The 17,269-nt window shown below is 41.4% G+C and overlaps 2 protein-coding genes across 4 annotated transcripts in view; both read right to left on the bottom strand.

Annotated features, from left to right (window-relative positions):
* LOC124260430 (glycine N-acyltransferase-like) overlaps positions 1-2,418 on the bottom strand; it is a 34,148-nt gene extending 31,730 nt beyond the window's left edge. Inside the window, exons 1-2 of one of the 3 annotated variants that reach the window (XM_046694744.1) lie at positions 2,189-2,418; positions 551-667 (exon numbers count right to left, since the gene is read on the bottom strand). In XM_046694744.1, coding sequence (XP_046550700.1) covers positions 551-667; positions 2,189-2,356 — 285 coding nt within the window. In that variant the 5' untranslated portion in view covers positions 2,357-2,418. The remainder of the gene's footprint in view (positions 1-550; positions 668-2,188) is intronic. The other 2 variants (XM_046694743.1, XM_046694742.1) reach the window with 2 other exon arrangements.
* Positions 2,419-7,302: 4,884 nt separating this feature from the next.
* On the bottom strand, positions 7,303-17,008 carry LOC124260422. Its single transcript, XM_046694733.1, has 7 exons — positions 16,957-17,008; positions 13,818-14,096; positions 13,361-13,708; positions 8,394-8,480; positions 7,928-7,987; positions 7,620-7,722; positions 7,303-7,486 (listed from the first exon to the last, which is right to left on the bottom strand). The coding sequence occupies exons 1-7, from the start codon at positions 17,006-17,008 to the stop codon at positions 7,369-7,371; spliced, it is 1,047 nt and encodes a 348-aa protein (XP_046550689.1). The 3' UTR covers positions 7,303-7,368.
* Between the last annotated feature and the right edge of the window lie 261 nt (positions 17,009-17,269).

Raw genomic sequence — 17,269 nt, 5'->3', positions numbered from 1 at the left:
AGTATGAAGTCTGTACTATAGTGAATGGCGAGAAGGAAGTCTGTACTATAGTGTATGGTGAGAAGGAAGTCTGTACTATAGTGTATGGTGAGTATGAAGTCTGTACTATAGTGAATGGCGAGTAGGAAGTCTGTACTGTAGTGTATGGAGAGAAGGAAGTCTGTACTATAGTGTATGGTGAGTAGGCATTCTGTACTATAGTGTATGGTGAGTATGAAGTCTGTACTATAGTGTATGGTGAGTAGGCATTCTGTACTATAGTGTATGGTGAGTATGAAGTCTGTACTATAGTGAATGGCGAGAAGGAAGTCTGTACTATAGTGTATGGAGAGAAGGAAGTCTCTACTATAGTGTATGGTGAGTAGGCATTCTGTACTATAATGTATTGTGAGTATGAAGTCTGTACTATAGTGTATGGTGAGTAGGCATTCTGTACTATAGTGTATGGTGAGTATGAATCTGTACTATAGTGTATGGTGAGTAGGTATTCTGTACTATAGTGTATGGTGAGTAGGTAGTTTGCTGTATGGTGAGTGAGTAGTCAGTTCACCTTGGCTGTGGTAGAATCTACTCGGACAACCGCCGCGGTGTAGTCTGGCCAACGGTCGACGATGAAGTCGTAGTCAGTTATCACGGAACACAGCTTTGAATTTATTTCACCTCGAATCTAATAAAAGACAGAAAAAAATGATTTAAGTGAACATTGCTGAACGTTAACATCCTATTACGACATAATAACACTTGACATCCTATTACGACATAATAACACTTGACATCCTATTGCGACATAATAACACTTGACATCCTATTGCGACATAATAACACTTGACATCCTATTGCGACATAATAACACTTGACATCCTATTGCGACATAATAACACTTGACATCCTATTACGACATAATAACACTTGACATCCTATTGCGACATAATAACACTTGACATCCTATTGCGACATAATAACACTTGACATCCTATTGCGACATAATAACACTTGACATCCTATTACGACATAATAACACTTGACATCCTATTGCGACATAATAACACTTGACATCCTATTACGACATAATAACACTTGACATCCTATTACGACATAATAACACTTGACATCCTATTGCGACATAATAACACTTGATATCCTATTGCGACATAATAACACTTGACATCCTATTGCGACATAATAACACTTGACATCATGAAACTCCCTGTGTTGCCTGTATATTCTTCTGTCCCCAACAAATGTAATACAATTCTAATTATATCCAATTACAAAAGCAGTGGATATTCAATAAAAAGGAGTGATGATTATTGATTTCTATCTTGAGATAAATAGTTTAACGTGTAACAGAGACATCTGACTAAGATTTGCAGGAGTCGTCGTACTTCAGATGACTATAGATTATGTTGGATGATTGGCGATTGGTAACAAACCATCACATCATTTACAAGGTGTAGTCAAACTCAATGATACCGCTGGAATCCGCCTCTCTTCTCAAGGCTATCTAGGAATCAACGAGGCATACTCCCAATCAAGCATCCAATGTCAACTTGGTTCAGTCCTTCGCATTCCTCCTGTACCTACACACGACACATCACTGTACAATGTACAGTTTTGTACACACTGGTGCAACCACTGCTGTATAGGACATATTGCACCATCAGTTGACAGGCTGCCGTATGCACGTAAACATAAAGCTGTTGAGTTTCACATATTGACGTTTAATAAGGGGGATGTGAAGCCCATATGTGGTGTCCCCCGCCGTGATATTGCTGGAATATTACTAAAAGCGGCGTAAAACCAAACTCACTCACTTATTCAAGGAAAACCTGTACTTACAAACACACACTCACGCACCAACACACACACTCACGCACGTTCTCACATTAACAACACAGACACACTCACGCACTCGCTCACATAAACCCACGCACGCACACACTCACTCACACACTATCAACACACAGACGCTCATGCACACATACACGCACGCACACTAACAACACACACTCACTGACACACTCGTACGTACACACATATATACTGACAACACACACACACACACACACAAGACATTCCCCTTTGTGAGACGGCCCCTAGATTACGTGCTCTGCGTGATGGTGTCATAGTTACATCAGTACTGTATTGTTTGCGATGCACACAGGTCGATACAATTTACTGTACCTACATGGATAGCTCTAGCGTCATCCCCCAGAGATGACAGAAACTCTGGGAGTAGATCAGCCGACAGGGTGACCGCCATTACTCCAGTAGATGACCTAAATAGGTTGAAGTGAGTCACGTGTTCAGCTCTCGCTGACCGGGCTGGCGTATAACGCAGTTTGTATAATTGCATGTTGTTATTCACGTTGCATTGGGAGACAAATTATGCAGTGAGTTTTTCCCCACCTGAAGCAATTGTTCTTGTATCACACAGAGGAGAACTATACATGGGCTTCTCACATCAGTGACCATACACCAACCTCCATATACTGGTGTATGGTCTCTGTAAAATTGAATCAATGCAGGGAATCAAACCTGGACCTTTGTCGAACGAAAACTTTAACAACTAGGCTACTTCGCTGATATTGTGTGACGTGGTATAGGGAGGCATGAAGTGTTACGACATGGTATGACATGGTATGACGATATAATACAAGGTATGAAGAGTCACGACATGGTACGACGGGATAACACAAGGTACGAAGTGCCACGACATGGTATGACATGGTATGACATGGTATGACGATATAATACAAGGTATGAAGAGTCACGACATGGTATGACGGGATAATACAAGGTACGAAGTGTCACGATATGGTATGACATGGTATGACGATATTTTGTTACGGTTAATAATTTGCCGTGACAAAAGGTTTAAGAGTCCCCTTTAAACCAGCAAAATAAAACACAGACAAGTCTAAAATATCCAATAATTTATATTGAACAAACAACGAGCAAGCTACAATGAATGACAATACATATTTTCTAGTACAATGCAATTGAGTCCCAAATCTAAAATATTGGGTCACAAATATAAAATATTAACTCACCAGAGTCTTCACGTTTATAGTGAGAACATATATACTGAATGAATGTTGTTTACAATGACAGCAGTTGAATAGACAAGCACAGTCGGTCTTGAAATGTTGATCAACGTGATGATGGCAGACAGATGTGTATAGATCTAATCATGTGAAACTCCCGTGTCGCACAGCTCCACAACCAGCCTTTATATAGCTCTTACACAGTTCTCGAGCATGCTAGCAAAGCTAGGCTCCATCATTATCCTCTCAGAACGTTACAGGATTTTCTCGATTACACGACATGATGAAAGCCGAAAGTCAAAGCAAGAGATCGCCAAGGGCAGGTTATTCTTATGCGCTATCTCAAAAAGGCGTACCGCTAAAAATACTATTGTCATTAAACATATATACTGAAAGCCATTAAAAATGCAATGTGACATTTATACTTTCTTTACTCACACTAATTTCAATATATATAAACCTAACTGGCAGATATGTTTTAAGTGAACATCTTAAATAATTTCATCTGAAAATGCCCTGTCAACAACAACATCAGTGACGCAACAACGACATCACACAAAAGAGGGGTAAATGCAGTCAATATCGCTTGTGTCCATCGTGCGCTGCAAGACATGCTCGCAGTCTTTGGGGCATTGAAAGACACACATTTCTCAGGAACAGCTGTTGGATGGTCTGCAGCCTCTGATGGTCTGTGGTCTGATCATGACACCACCCCCTCCAAAACGATCATGTTCAAGGACATAGTTTGGCGCAAGTCTTTCTCCTTAACGTCGATAAATCTGTTGACGTCCATCTGCAAAGGATAAGTAAACCTGGATTCATCTGAAAAAATGACATCTGGCCATGTCCTGTTGCCAAGATTGGCCCCATTTGCTGCCCATCGCTGTCGCGTAGTTTGGACTACGGTATGGGTGACGACACCGGATGTTGAAGGCAGCAAGGCGTCCTTGCACCTTTTGGGCGCTGAAATGACGTTGACCATGTATGGGCTTGTACAGAGATATGTGTTGATCAACATGCCATGTATGGGCTTGTACAGAGATATGTGTTGATCAGCATGCCATGTGTGGGTTTGTACAGAGATATGTGTTGATCAGCATGCCATGTATGGGCTTGTACAGAGACATATGTGTTGATCAGCCAGCCATGTGTGGGCTTGTACAGAGATATGTGTTGATCAGCATACCATGTGTGGATTTGTACAGAGATATGTGTTGATCAGCATGCCATGTGTGGGCTTGTACAGAGATATGTGTTGATCAGCATGCCATGTGTGGATTTGTACAGAAATATGTGTTGATCAGCATGCCATGTGTGGATTTGTACAGAGATATGTGTTGATCAGCATACCATTTGTGGATTTGTACAGAGATATGGGTTGATCAGCATGCCCTGTATGGGCTTGTACAGAGATATGTGTTGATCAGCATGCCCTGTATGGGCTTGTACAGAGATATGGGTTGATCAGCATACCATGTGTGGGTTTGTACAGAGATATGGGTTGATCAGCATGCCCTGTATGGGCTTGTACAGAGATATGGGTTGATCAGCATACCATGTGTGGGTTTGTACAGGGATATGGGTTGATCAGCATGCCCTGTATGGGCTTGTACAGATATATGTGTTGATCAGCATACCATGTGTGGGTTTGTACAGAGATATGTGTTGATCAGCATGCCCTGTATGGGCTTGTACAGAGGTATGTATTGATCAGCATGCCCTGTATGGGCTTGTTCAGAGATGTTCACGACTGACTGACTGAGTAAACAGGGTAAACGACAACAAAAACACGTTGCACAAATTGGATTTGAATTCTTCGTTTATACTTAAATGTGTTTTCTTAATGCAGGGTATATAATTATGTATTTCCCCACACCAATGCGTGTGATCACCTATTTAGACACCATGCATGACTATTGTTAGGGGATACACGGGGAAGTACTACTGCAGGTGGAGGACAGTTGTTTCCAAGGTAACGGTGAGCTGCACCAGTAGATACGCCAACAGCAACAGACTGTAAGCTTGATAAGGTTTCCGCCATCCGCTCTACTAGCCAAGCAACACCTTGTGTCAGCGTGACATCATTGTAGAACAGAATACGTTCATTGTTCACAGAAATCGATTTCCCCAAAGAAGCAAACAACTTATTTAAAAATCTGATTTACATACATTCATTGCTAAATTCCAGTACATTAGACACACACGAAGTACTCAGTAAAACGCCTAATGCTACATGATGCATGTGATTTAACACACTCGTACCCCGATACATGTGCATGTGTATTAATGATTATCACGAATCCATGCTCCATATCTATCTGTTAATGTTTGTGTTTGAATCTTTGCGATGCAGTCTTTACTATATACTCAACACGGTGATTAGATGCGACTGGCAGTGATTATAGATGTCCCACTTCAACACTAGGGGATAAAACATGACCTCAGTGGGAGTTGCCGGACTGGATCAGATGGCCAGTGCTGGCTGATGTTTATAATGTTATGAATTCGTTAAGTGGAGTATTGCTGACTGTAGCGGTCACCAACAAACAAACACTCTTGTATTGACACGTGGTATCATCCCTAACTCAGTCAGAGGCTAATCGGCCCCATCTGAAGTTTACAAAGAAAACGGTACATGCTGGTTCATTCAGAACACAGGAATCATGTGACAACAAAATGATCTCTATGATCCAATGTTACTGCCTTACAGTCAAAACATAAATCAATTATTGTAGAAGTAACGATCCCACATCTGAATAAAGGTGAGAAAAGCACATCATCCCAATATATACAAACTATATAGGTGAACATTCGATGGATATTAGCGAGTGTATTCACGGGTATAAACAATATGCTCTTCAATGAGGGCACTCATTCCGAAGGTAGAGTGATACTTTTTTAACAGACTTGCAATGCTGCGAAAACATATAGGAATGGATTAAACGTGTTTTCAAAAGAAAAAGCATATATCGGGCATCAACGTCATAATAAGTACCTTGTTTATGACAGTCAGTATGGACAATAAAACCACACTTCAGGACAGAAAATAGATCTGGATTACAATTACTAGATCATATATTTCTGCGATACTCTGTAAATACAATGTGATAACACAACAATGTTCCCAACTGTGTCTATGAAAGGTGAGTATTCACAGTGAAATACGTTGACATGGAATATGCCTGCACCCAAACATGCTGTGATACCAGTGTGTTCATGTCACCATTGAACATGCCTGCACCTAAACAATGCTGAGATACCAGTGTGTTGGTGTCACCATGGAACATGCCTGCACCTTAGCAAGCTAAGATACCAGTGTGTTGGTGTCACCATGGAACATGCCTGCACCCAAACAATGCTGAGATACCAGTGTGTTCATGTCACCATGGAACATTCCTGCACCTAAACAATGCGTAGATACCAGTGTGTTCGTGTCACCATGGAACATGCCTGCACCCAAACATGCTGTGATACCAGTGTGTTCATGTCACCAATGAAACATGCCTGCACCTAAACAATGCTTAGATACCAGTGTGTTCGTGTCACCATGGAACATGCCTGCACCTAAACAATGCTTAGATACCAGTGTGTTCGTGTCACCATTGAACATGCCTGTACCTAAACAATGCTGAGATACCAGTGTGTTGGTGTCACCATGGAACATGCCTCCACCCAAACAATGCAGAGATACCAGTGTGTTCATGTCACCATGGAACATGCCTCCACCCAAACAATGCTGTGATACAGTGTGTGCTCATGTCACCATGGAACATGCCTGCACCCAAACAATGCTGTGATACAGTGTGTGCTCATGTCACCATGGAACATGCCTGCACCCAAACAATGCTGAGATACCAGTGTGTTCGTGTTACCATGGAACATGCCTGCACCCAAACATGCTGAGATACCAGTGTGTTCATGTCACCATGGAACATGTCCGCACCTTAACAATGCTGAGATACCAGTGTGTTCATGTCACCATGGAACATGCCTGCACCCAAACATGCTGAGATACCAGTGTGTTCATGTCACCATGGAACATGCCTGCACCTTAACAATGCTGTGATACCAGTGTGTTCGTGTCACCATGGAACATGCCTGCACCTAAACAATGCTTAGATACCAGTGTGTTCATGTCACCATGGAACATGCCTGCACCCAAACAATGCTGAGATACCAGTATGTTCATGTCACCATGGAACATGCCTGCACCCAATGTCTCAAGCGCCACAACTGAAGTATGGTAACATGTGTGTATCAATGAACACGGTTTCTCTTGAGTGTATTTGTCCTTCATGTATCCATGACGACGGTTGCTATGCTACATGAGTGTATCCATGATGAAGGTCGGCATGTCACAGTCCTCCACTTCTTTCATTTCTTCGTTGGATTCCGTCACTTCAATGGCGTACTGCTTCTCAGAACCGATAGTCTTCTTCCTGCAGGGTAATTAGCGTGTGGTTACAATGTAGTAATTACAGAACATGTCCTTACCATCATATTTAGATAATATCACTTTAAGTAAATATAACACTATACATAAGCATCTCTATTCCCCTGCTGGACGCTCACCGGAACACAATGACTGCGACAGCCATGATGACCATGACGACCAGTACTGCGCCAACTGCGGCAGAGACGGTGATGACGACAATCGACTTTTGGAAGCCTGCTTCTTGAAACAAGAAAATAGCAACATTAAATAAATATATTTATAAAGGAGATTTGACAAGAAGAAATATCTGGACTCATATTTTATATATTTATTGCTTATACACCTGCAGAAATCACTTGTTTATATATATTGAAACTTTCCTTCACATAATATGTTTCTTCTGGTGACCGCCTTGATGATGGAGTAACTTGGTAGTTAATCTCACCATGTCCCAGTGGCTCCTTGCTCGGACCAGTCATGTTAGCTGATGGCGTCGCGTTGCTTGCTGTCAAATATATATTGTGTGTGGGAGTTATCCAGCATACAAGCTACATTATCAATATACTCTGACAGCATATGGAAACTGTAACGCCGGTTTGACTTTATTAAGTTATCCTGAGGAGAACCAACTTAGACTGTACAGGTAAAACTGTTGCTGGTCTCAGATCTTTACCACATCTGTGAAACCCATGGGCGTGGATAGTGACTAACAAACCATGAACCATAATCAGGGTGAAAGTTGGATCCGAACCCCTGATTCTGACATATCTAAGGGAAACAACTCTGCACAGCTCAGAGATGAGTCGTTATCCATAATGTCTGACAATGTGTCATAAGAATATAAAATCATCAAATATATGTCCCCTGTGTACAGCGTAATACCCGAAAGGCATTCTCTGCCTTCTACTGACCTGTCCCAGCCGGGGCCAGCGTCGTGAAGGACGGTACCGTTATGTTGTCGTCTCCATGGTAACAGGTTGCTGTCATCCTGGAAGACCCTGAATGCAATGCAGATATATGCTTTCTTAGGTAACAGATTTCAAGATGTTTGCATTAATACGTTCTAGATTGGAATACAGGGATGTGTACCCTCAATGTGTTAAGCATACCATAGTCTGTTTGGATCAAAATCATATACTGTTGAATCACATTCTAACTCAAAATCGACTCATGATCAAGCATTCATTTCAGCTCAGAATGAAATGAAAACATCAGACCAGTTTCATAACGTTTGTCTCCAAAATAGAAAAGTTACTTAAGAAACAATCATCGTGATTGTGACCCATTGTGACCCAAACAGAAGATGATGCTGATGTATAGCACAGACATGTAACTGTATTAAAATCAAATCTTTTGGCCTCTACAAGCGTACTGTTTCTATGGAAACACAGCCTATTACTGGCACGAAAGTCGGTTCCACAAGTAGTTGAAAATGATACAATTGTAGTTGTTTTTATGTTTTATTTTCCTACATGTCATCTGTCAACCTCCAGCAAATTGGTTTTGCTATGTTCGAGCCTCACGATCCCAATTTGGTTTTCCATTTATCTTCGTACCCTAAAAAACGCAAAATCTGCAATAAATGCATCATGAACTTCAGGAAACAAAATATGCAAGAAATATTTGTGTGTTTGAGACAGGTAGAAATTCCGCTTGAATCAAACTTAGATATTAAAGCGCATAAAAATGCAATCTGAAACTATAATCGCTTATAGTGGCTGCTTCTCCATGTTTACTGAAAGAGCTTGTTTTGAAGAAACTATCCAGCCCCTTTCAGATGACGTAATCATAAGGGCATAGCATATTCTAATGTTTTCACTTATTCATACATGATGCCAAAGGTTCAAACTAAATACTGAATGGTCACACAAGTGTCAGCTGACAATATATTGTAAAAACTGCCAGCTTGAATATCTGAACACAATGTTTTTGAAAGATTAAAATGGGGTGTCCTTGAAAAACAGCCCCTGTCTAACTGTAAATCAAGCAAACCAAATATTTGAATGTTGATTATGACGGGAAGTCATCCTATAATACACTAAACATACTGACGCAGGACTGTACATACTCGCCTGGGCAAAATGAAATATAGATAACAGTGGTGGTAAAGCGTTCGCGTAAATGATGATGATAGGGGTGATGAACAACAAAAGTTTCATGGCTGTACAACATATTTACTATAATTGTATGTCCATAGAACATTCCCCGTTGTTCATCACACCAGCTTCTAAACGCACTCAAAGATCATAGTGGTGATGATGATGATAGTGGTGATGATGATGATAGTGGTGATGATGATGATGATAGTGGTGATGATGATGATAGTTGTGATGATGATGATAGTGGTGATGATGATAGTGGTGATGACGATAATGATGATGATGATGGTGGTGATGATGATGATAGTGATGATGATGATAGTGGTGATGATGATAGTGGTGATGATGATGATAGTGGTGATGATGATAATGGTAGTGATGATAATAGTATGCTGATGTTCACAGTGTGATGATGATAGTGGTGATGATGATAGTGATGATGACGATAGTGGTGATGATGATAGTGGTGATGATGATGATACTGGTAGTGATAATAATAGTATGCTGATGTTCACAGTGTGATGATGATAGTGGTGATGATGATAGTGATGATGACGATAGTGGTGATGATGATTATAGTGGTAGTGATGATAATAGTATGCTGATGTTCACAGTGTGATGATGATAGTGATGATGATGATAGCGGTGATGACGAGAGTGGTGATGATGACGATAGTGATGATGATGATATTGGCAGTGATGATAATAGTATGCTGATGTTCACAGTGTGATGATGATAGTGATGATGATGATAGCGGTGATGATGATGATAGTGATGATGATGATTATAGTGGTAGTGATGATAATAGTATGCAGATGTTCACAGTGTGATGATGATAGTGATGATGATGATAGCGGTGATGACGATAGTGGTGATGATGAGGATAGTGGTGATGATGATGATAATGGTAGTGATGATAATAGTATGCTGATGTTCTCAGTGTGATGATGATAGTGATGATGATGATAGCGGTGATGACGATAGTGGTGATGATGATGATAGTGGTGATGATGATGATAATGGTACTGATGATAATAGTATGCTGATGTTCACAGTGTGATGATGATAGTGATGATGATGATAGCGATGATGACGAGAGTGGTGATGATGATGATAGTGATGATGATGATAATGGTAGTGATGATAATAGTATGCTGATGTTCACAGTGTGATGATGATAGTGATGATGATGATAGCGATGATGACGAGAGTGGTGATGATGATGATAGTGATGATGATGATAATGGTAGTGATGCTAATAGTATGCTGATGTTCACAGTGTGATGATGATAGTGATGATGATGATAGTGATGATGATGATGATAGTGGTGGTGATGATGATAGTGGTGATGATGATGATAGTGGTAGTGATAATAATAGTATGCTGATGTTCACAGTGTGATGATGATAGTGGTGATGATGATAGTGATGATGACGATAGTGGTGATGACGATAGTGGTGATGATGATGATAGTGGTAGTGATAATAATAGTATGCTGATGTTCACAGTGTGATGATGATAGTGGTGATGATGATAGTGGCGATGATGATTATAGTGGTAGTGATGATAATAGTATGCTGATGTTCACAGTGTGATGATGATAGTGGTGATGATGATAGTGATGATGACGATAGTGGTGATGACGATAGTGGTGATGATGATGATAGTGATGATGATGATGATACGGGTGGTGATGATGATAGTGGTGATGATGATTAAAGTGGTAGTGATGATGATGATAGTGGTGATGATGATGATAGTGGTGGTGATGATGATAGTGGTGATGATGATGATAGTGGTGATGATGATGATAGTGGTAATGATGATGATAGTGGTGGTGCTGATGATAGTGGTGATGATGATTATAGTGGTAGTGATGATAATAGTATGCTGATGTTCACGGTGTGATGATGATAGTGGTGATGATGATAGTGATAATGACGATAGTGGTAATGACGATAGTGGTGATGATGATGATGATAGTGGGGATGATGATTATAGTGGTGATGATGATGATAGTGGGGATGATGATAGTGATGATGACGATAGTTGTGATGACGATAGTGGTGATGATGATAGTGGTGATGATGATTATAGTGGTAGTGATGATTATAGTGTTCACAGTGATGATGATATGATGATAGTATGATCACGATGTGATGATGATAGTGGTGATGATGATATAGTGGTGATGATGATAGTGATGATCACGATAGTGGTGATGATGATAGTGGTGATGATGATGATAGTGGTAGTGATAATAATAGTATGCTGATGTTCATCGTGTGATGATGATAGTGATGATGATGATAGTGTGGTGACGATGATAATAGTCAGTCTTAGATCTATGTAAACTTATGCTCAGTATTATTCGTTACACTGCTATACAGAGTCTAACAAACCTTAGTAGATGGTCGCGCCAGCTAACCTTTTGGACTGACCAATCAGAACACAGCTTACCAAATCGCGAAAGTTAACATTCACACATACCGTTTGAACCTTTACCTCAAAAGCTCGAATGCCATTTTCCGCACGATCGCTTCCGAGTGATACACATGGAGGATGCAAAAAAGCCGTTTTTGTCAATATTCAAGAATGTCATCTTGTGGAAATATAAGCTAATAGTAACCATGGCATTACAAACCCCTGAGCGTATATACTGCAGGTCAAATACCTGTTTTTTATGCGGATTTTCGTTTGTTGATAGATCAGTGTCAGCGACCACGGAAGAGAAAATCCAAACACCGTTTTGTAAGCCCGCCGAACCCCAGCAAGTAGTCGTTGTCTGACTGGTTAAATCCGTTCCGTCTCGCGTTTGATTGGACGGTCATAGGTCGCTCAAAGGTTAGCTGACGCAACCTTCTACTAGGGTTTGGTAGACTCAGTATAGCAGTGTAGCGAATAATACTGAGCCTAAGTTTAGTTACCTAAGCTGATGATAATAGTATGCTGATGATGACAGTCTGATGACGCGAATGTGAGAGTGAAGAAGTTTAGTTTTACGCCGCACTCAGCACTATTCCAGCTATATGGCGGCATTCTGTAAATAATCTAGTCTGGACCAGACAATCTAGTGATCAACAGCATGCGCATCGATTTGCGCAATTGGGAACCGATGACATGTGTCACCAAAGCCAGCGAGCCTGACCACCCGATCCCGTTAGTCGCTTTTTACGACAAGCATCAGTTATTGAAGGCCAATTCCAACCCAGACCTCCACGGGTATGATGATGAGAGTGTGATTATGATTATGATAATAGTGGTAATGATGATGACAGTGGTGATGATACTGAAAGTGTAATGATGATGATGATGATGATAATGTGATGATGATTACGGTGGTAATGATGACAGCGATGATGATAGTGGTGATGATTGTGATGATGATGATGATGATGATGAGGATGATGGTGGTGGTGGTGATGATGATAGTGATTATGATCGTTTGATGATTGTGTGATGATGATGATGATGATGATGATGATGATGATGATGATGATGATGATGATGATGGTTGTGGTGATGATGATGATAGTGATTATGATCGTGTGATGATAGTGGTGATGATGATGGTGGTGGTGGTGATGATGATGATAGTGAGTATTATCGTGTGATGATGATAGTGATGATTCTGATTATAATAATGATAGTGATAGTGATGACAATAGTGTGATGATGATAACGGTACTAGAGTAGCATGGATTATAATGGATTATCATGGTGATGATTATGATGACAACGGTGAGGATGTTTGCAGGAAATTGAGAGTACAGTCACCTGAAACTTTAAGCCACATATCCTGGCTGATCTGCCCAAAGTCGTTAAAGGCAACCTTGATTTTTTCTGTATAACTGATTATTTCTTTATTGAACACGACAGGGACGAGGTCGTCTGTCGTCCAGGCCGCCGTGTCTCCGATCACAACCAGTCTGCCTCTTATTCCGTGACCCGTGTTTCGGAAGACGACCTCCAGGATGTCGACTTTCATCATCGTTCCCGTGATGTCGCAAACGCATGTGCCGTTGGTTTTCATGTTCCCGGAACCACGTGGGTAAGTTGGGGAGGCAAAATATAGCATGTTGTCACGCGACACGGTTGTGACGTTGCAGATGTTGATGGGGGTTTCTGAAATACCACCATCCAGGAAATTAAAACCCAACACATTTCTATGTTTGAATAGGCAAATCAGCGGTTGATAGCAAGAGAAACGACCCAACACACTGATCTGACGTACCTGCAATGCATTCGTAGACAACAGTCGCCAGTGCGGTGCTGCTTCCACATGTCTGGTTTATCCAGAACATTGTAACCTCTTCTCCACAGTGCCACACCCCGTTACACGTGGTAGCTGGGGCGTCCTCCGTGTAGGTACAGCCGGTTGGCGCTTCCTCACAGGTGCTTGTGGCCTTCTGGTAGAACTTGCTGATCACGTGGATCCTCTGTGACCCCTCACATGTTAGGTTCACTGCCGTCTGGGAGTTAGTCACACAAGAACTCGCATTGCGACCTTGACCTTTTATAAAAACATCTATTATGAAGACGCATTGGCGTCACACTAATGGTTTATAAACCTGCAGACGCAACGAGCTACACCAATATTGTACATATGCATATTGTTTAGTTTTAATTCCCAAGTCGAAACTAAATCGTTAACCGAGAATCCGTCCGAAGGAAACTAACCGTGCAGGAAACTAACAAGCAACACAGAAATGTGTTGTAATAAACAATTGTATTCAAAATAAACAAATCAGTACAAATCAATACAAAGGTATCACTAATGCAGTACAACTTGTGTGGCAGTACAACTTGTGTAGCAATACGGTATAACACAACAGCAGACATCACAGCAATACAGACCATGGTGGTAATATATATAGTCTCCTGTCAGCGACAGTAATCCAAAGGTTGAAGGAGTTAGGCTGAGAGTATCCAGGGTATAATTATCCCATACCGAGCTGGGCCTCTCGTGGCTTCAGATGTAATGTGAGAGGAAAGGCAATAGCTCACCCTACTCGGCGTCATTAACACTATTTCTAAAGACTTGTAAAATCTCTGTTTTGTTTGAAATATATACAACTGAATGTTTTAACTTTCTTAACAGTATGGAAAAGCACAACAGACCGTAGAGATGTCAATATCACGTTCTTCAACGTCCGATACGTTCTGTTACAAATGGCAATTTTTTCATTGAAATTGTCAATATGGAAATCCACCTGCCTCTTAATGTCAATGACTTGACATGCAAGTCACTCTATCCATGGAAGATGGAGGACAATACACATGCAAGTCATTCTATCCATGGAAGATGGAGGACAATACACATGCAAGTCACTCTATCCATGGAAGATGGAGGACAATACACATGCAAGTCATTCTATCCATGGAAGGTGGAAGGCAATACACATGCAAGTCACTCTATTCATGGAAGGTGGAGGACAATACACATGCAAGTCGCTCTATCCATGGAAGGTGGAAAGCAATACACATGCAAGTCGCTCTATCCATGAAAGGTGGAAGGCAATACACATGCAAGTCACTCTATCCATGGAAGGTGGAGGACAATACACATGCAAGTCGCTCTATCCATGAAAGGTGGAAAGCAATACACATGCAAGTCACTCTATCCATGGAAGGTGGGGGACAATACACATGCAAGTCACTCTATCCATGGAAGGTGGAAGGCAATACACATGCAAGTCACTCTATCCATGGAAGATGGAGGACAATACACATACAAAGTCACTCTATCCATGGAAGGTAGAAGAGGACAATACACATGCGAGTCACTCTATCCATGGAAGGTGGAGGACAATACACATGCAATGATGATTTTTCACTGTTGTTCACTGTTCAGGAACCTGTTTGAAATCGCACCTTAAAATGAGACTGAAAGGGGTCAACTATAGGCCTTTTGGAATCTGGTCAAACTCAGCGGCAGGTTGCTGTCCGCTTTAATGTGAGTCAGAGTGCTATTGGTAGACTGTGGCAGAGATTTCAAGCCAATGCATACGTGGAATATGCACGTCAACCAAACAGTACAAACAGTCCGAGATGATAGGCACATGATGAATACTGTGTTACTTAACGCAGCAGATCTTCAGACAGAAGACTTGGATGTTAAAATGTAAGGATATCCAGGAGCATCGTTCGTCAACGATTAAAGGCAGCCTGACACCGCTGTAGGCGACCTGCAGTTCGTTCACCACTAACACCACGTCGCAGGCAGGCGCGTTTTAGATGGAATAGACATCATGGACGCTGGAATCAACGTCAATGGTCTCGTGTGCTCTTCACAGATGAAAGCAGATTCAGTTTGTCCTCCCATGATGGCCGGCAGAGGATGTATCGCCGCAATGGAGAGCGAATCACCATTCCAACTGTGGCCACGCACAACCGATTTGGCAGGGTCAGTCACGATTTGGGATAACTCCTAATGGACGCACTCCTCTGCATGTGGTCGACGGTAGTGTTATCGGGACAATTGAGCATGCCTGGGATGAACTCGGTCGACGTGTGTACACACGTCACCCAGCACCAGTGGATCTCAGAGGACTCCGCAGAGCTCTAGTAGAGGAATGGAATTCCGCAAGCTTTCTTTATGAACTTGATAGGGAGCATGAGAACAAGGTGCACCTGTGTCTTCGACGCGCGAGGAGGGTACACAAGATTGCATTACATGGTCTTTGATGAGTTTTAAGGATTATTATTTTCCGGGAATGTATTAGTATCAGATATAACTATGGTATGGATGTGGCTATGTTTAGAAACTTTGGTTTGTGTAATCAGCAATGGTGGAGAACGGCTGCACACAGCGATGTACTGGCCCGTCTAGAAATTAATAGACTACATGGGTAGGCGTGATTACATCATAACACAATACATCAATGTGTACATCATATTTTCACCCCTGGGTATGTAGAAGAGGGCAGTTTTGAAGCCTTGACCACTGTCGGTGCCAGATAACTGTCATGGACGTCATAGCTATGAACACTGCTGTGTAATACCGCCGCCATTGCCTTGCCTGTTCATCCAATGCGTACTGACATTGTAGAGTGCTTTGCACTAATTAGTAATGATTTGTATACTTAGTTACTTATAGAATGCAAATGTGAATTGGTTTCACACAGTTTTCTTGGCTTCACTCTAACTTCTTTTGCATATGGATTTTATTTTCTTCAGTCATGGAGTCTAAATGTCTAAAAGAAAGATTCAGTAGTTTGAAAATATCTTGGAAACATTTGAGAATCATATAACTCCTATGACCAACGTTCTATAATGTGACTAGGTTGTCACGGAGATATGACCCAGTGTTTGACAACGTACACTGACCATGCTTTAACGGAGTGCATCTGCTCCACGACAGACAGACTTACACTCCATAAAGGCCAACATGACCAGCATCAAGTGACACAATGAGGCCGTCATCTTCTCACAAGTAGTATACAGCATCACCAGTAACATAGAGATCAGATGTTTGCCTGTTCCTCCAACATCTACTCATACACTGTTGTCAATAATGGCGTCGAGCTCCAGTGTCTGCTGTCTAATCCACGTTATCATCTGGGATCACTGTTTCCTTTTGTATTACAGAGATGTTTGAAGTCAGACTTGCTCCGCCAGTACAACATGTTTAAACGTGCTTGATGTATGTGATTATAAGACCATTATCGGGAGTATATTTAATTA

This window comes from Haliotis rubra, unplaced genomic scaffold (assembly GCF_003918875.1).
Source record: "Haliotis rubra isolate DU_JTF1 unplaced genomic scaffold, ASM391887v1 Scf762, whole genome shotgun sequence".
Classification (NCBI taxonomy): Eukaryota; Metazoa; Mollusca; class Gastropoda; order Lepetellida; family Haliotidae; genus Haliotis; species Haliotis rubra.
The sequence above is the reverse complement of the archived record's forward strand: the minus strand, read 5'-3'. Positions and strand labels throughout refer to the sequence as shown.

Excerpts from the sequence above, each read along its gene's own strand:
- LOC124260422 (XM_046694733.1), bottom strand. The coding sequence starts at position 17,008 with ATGACGGCCTCATTGTGTCACTTGATGCTGGTCATGTTGGCCTTTATG. Across the intron at positions 14,097-16,956 it reads CATGTTGGCCTTTATGGAGT|GTCAAGGTCGCAATGCGAGT; the intron begins GTAAGTCTGTCT and ends TTTTTATAAAAG. Across the intron at positions 7,723-7,927 it reads CAAGGAGCCACTGGGACATG|AAGCAGGCTTCCAAAAGTCG; the intron begins GTGAGATTAACT and ends TCTTGTTTCAAG.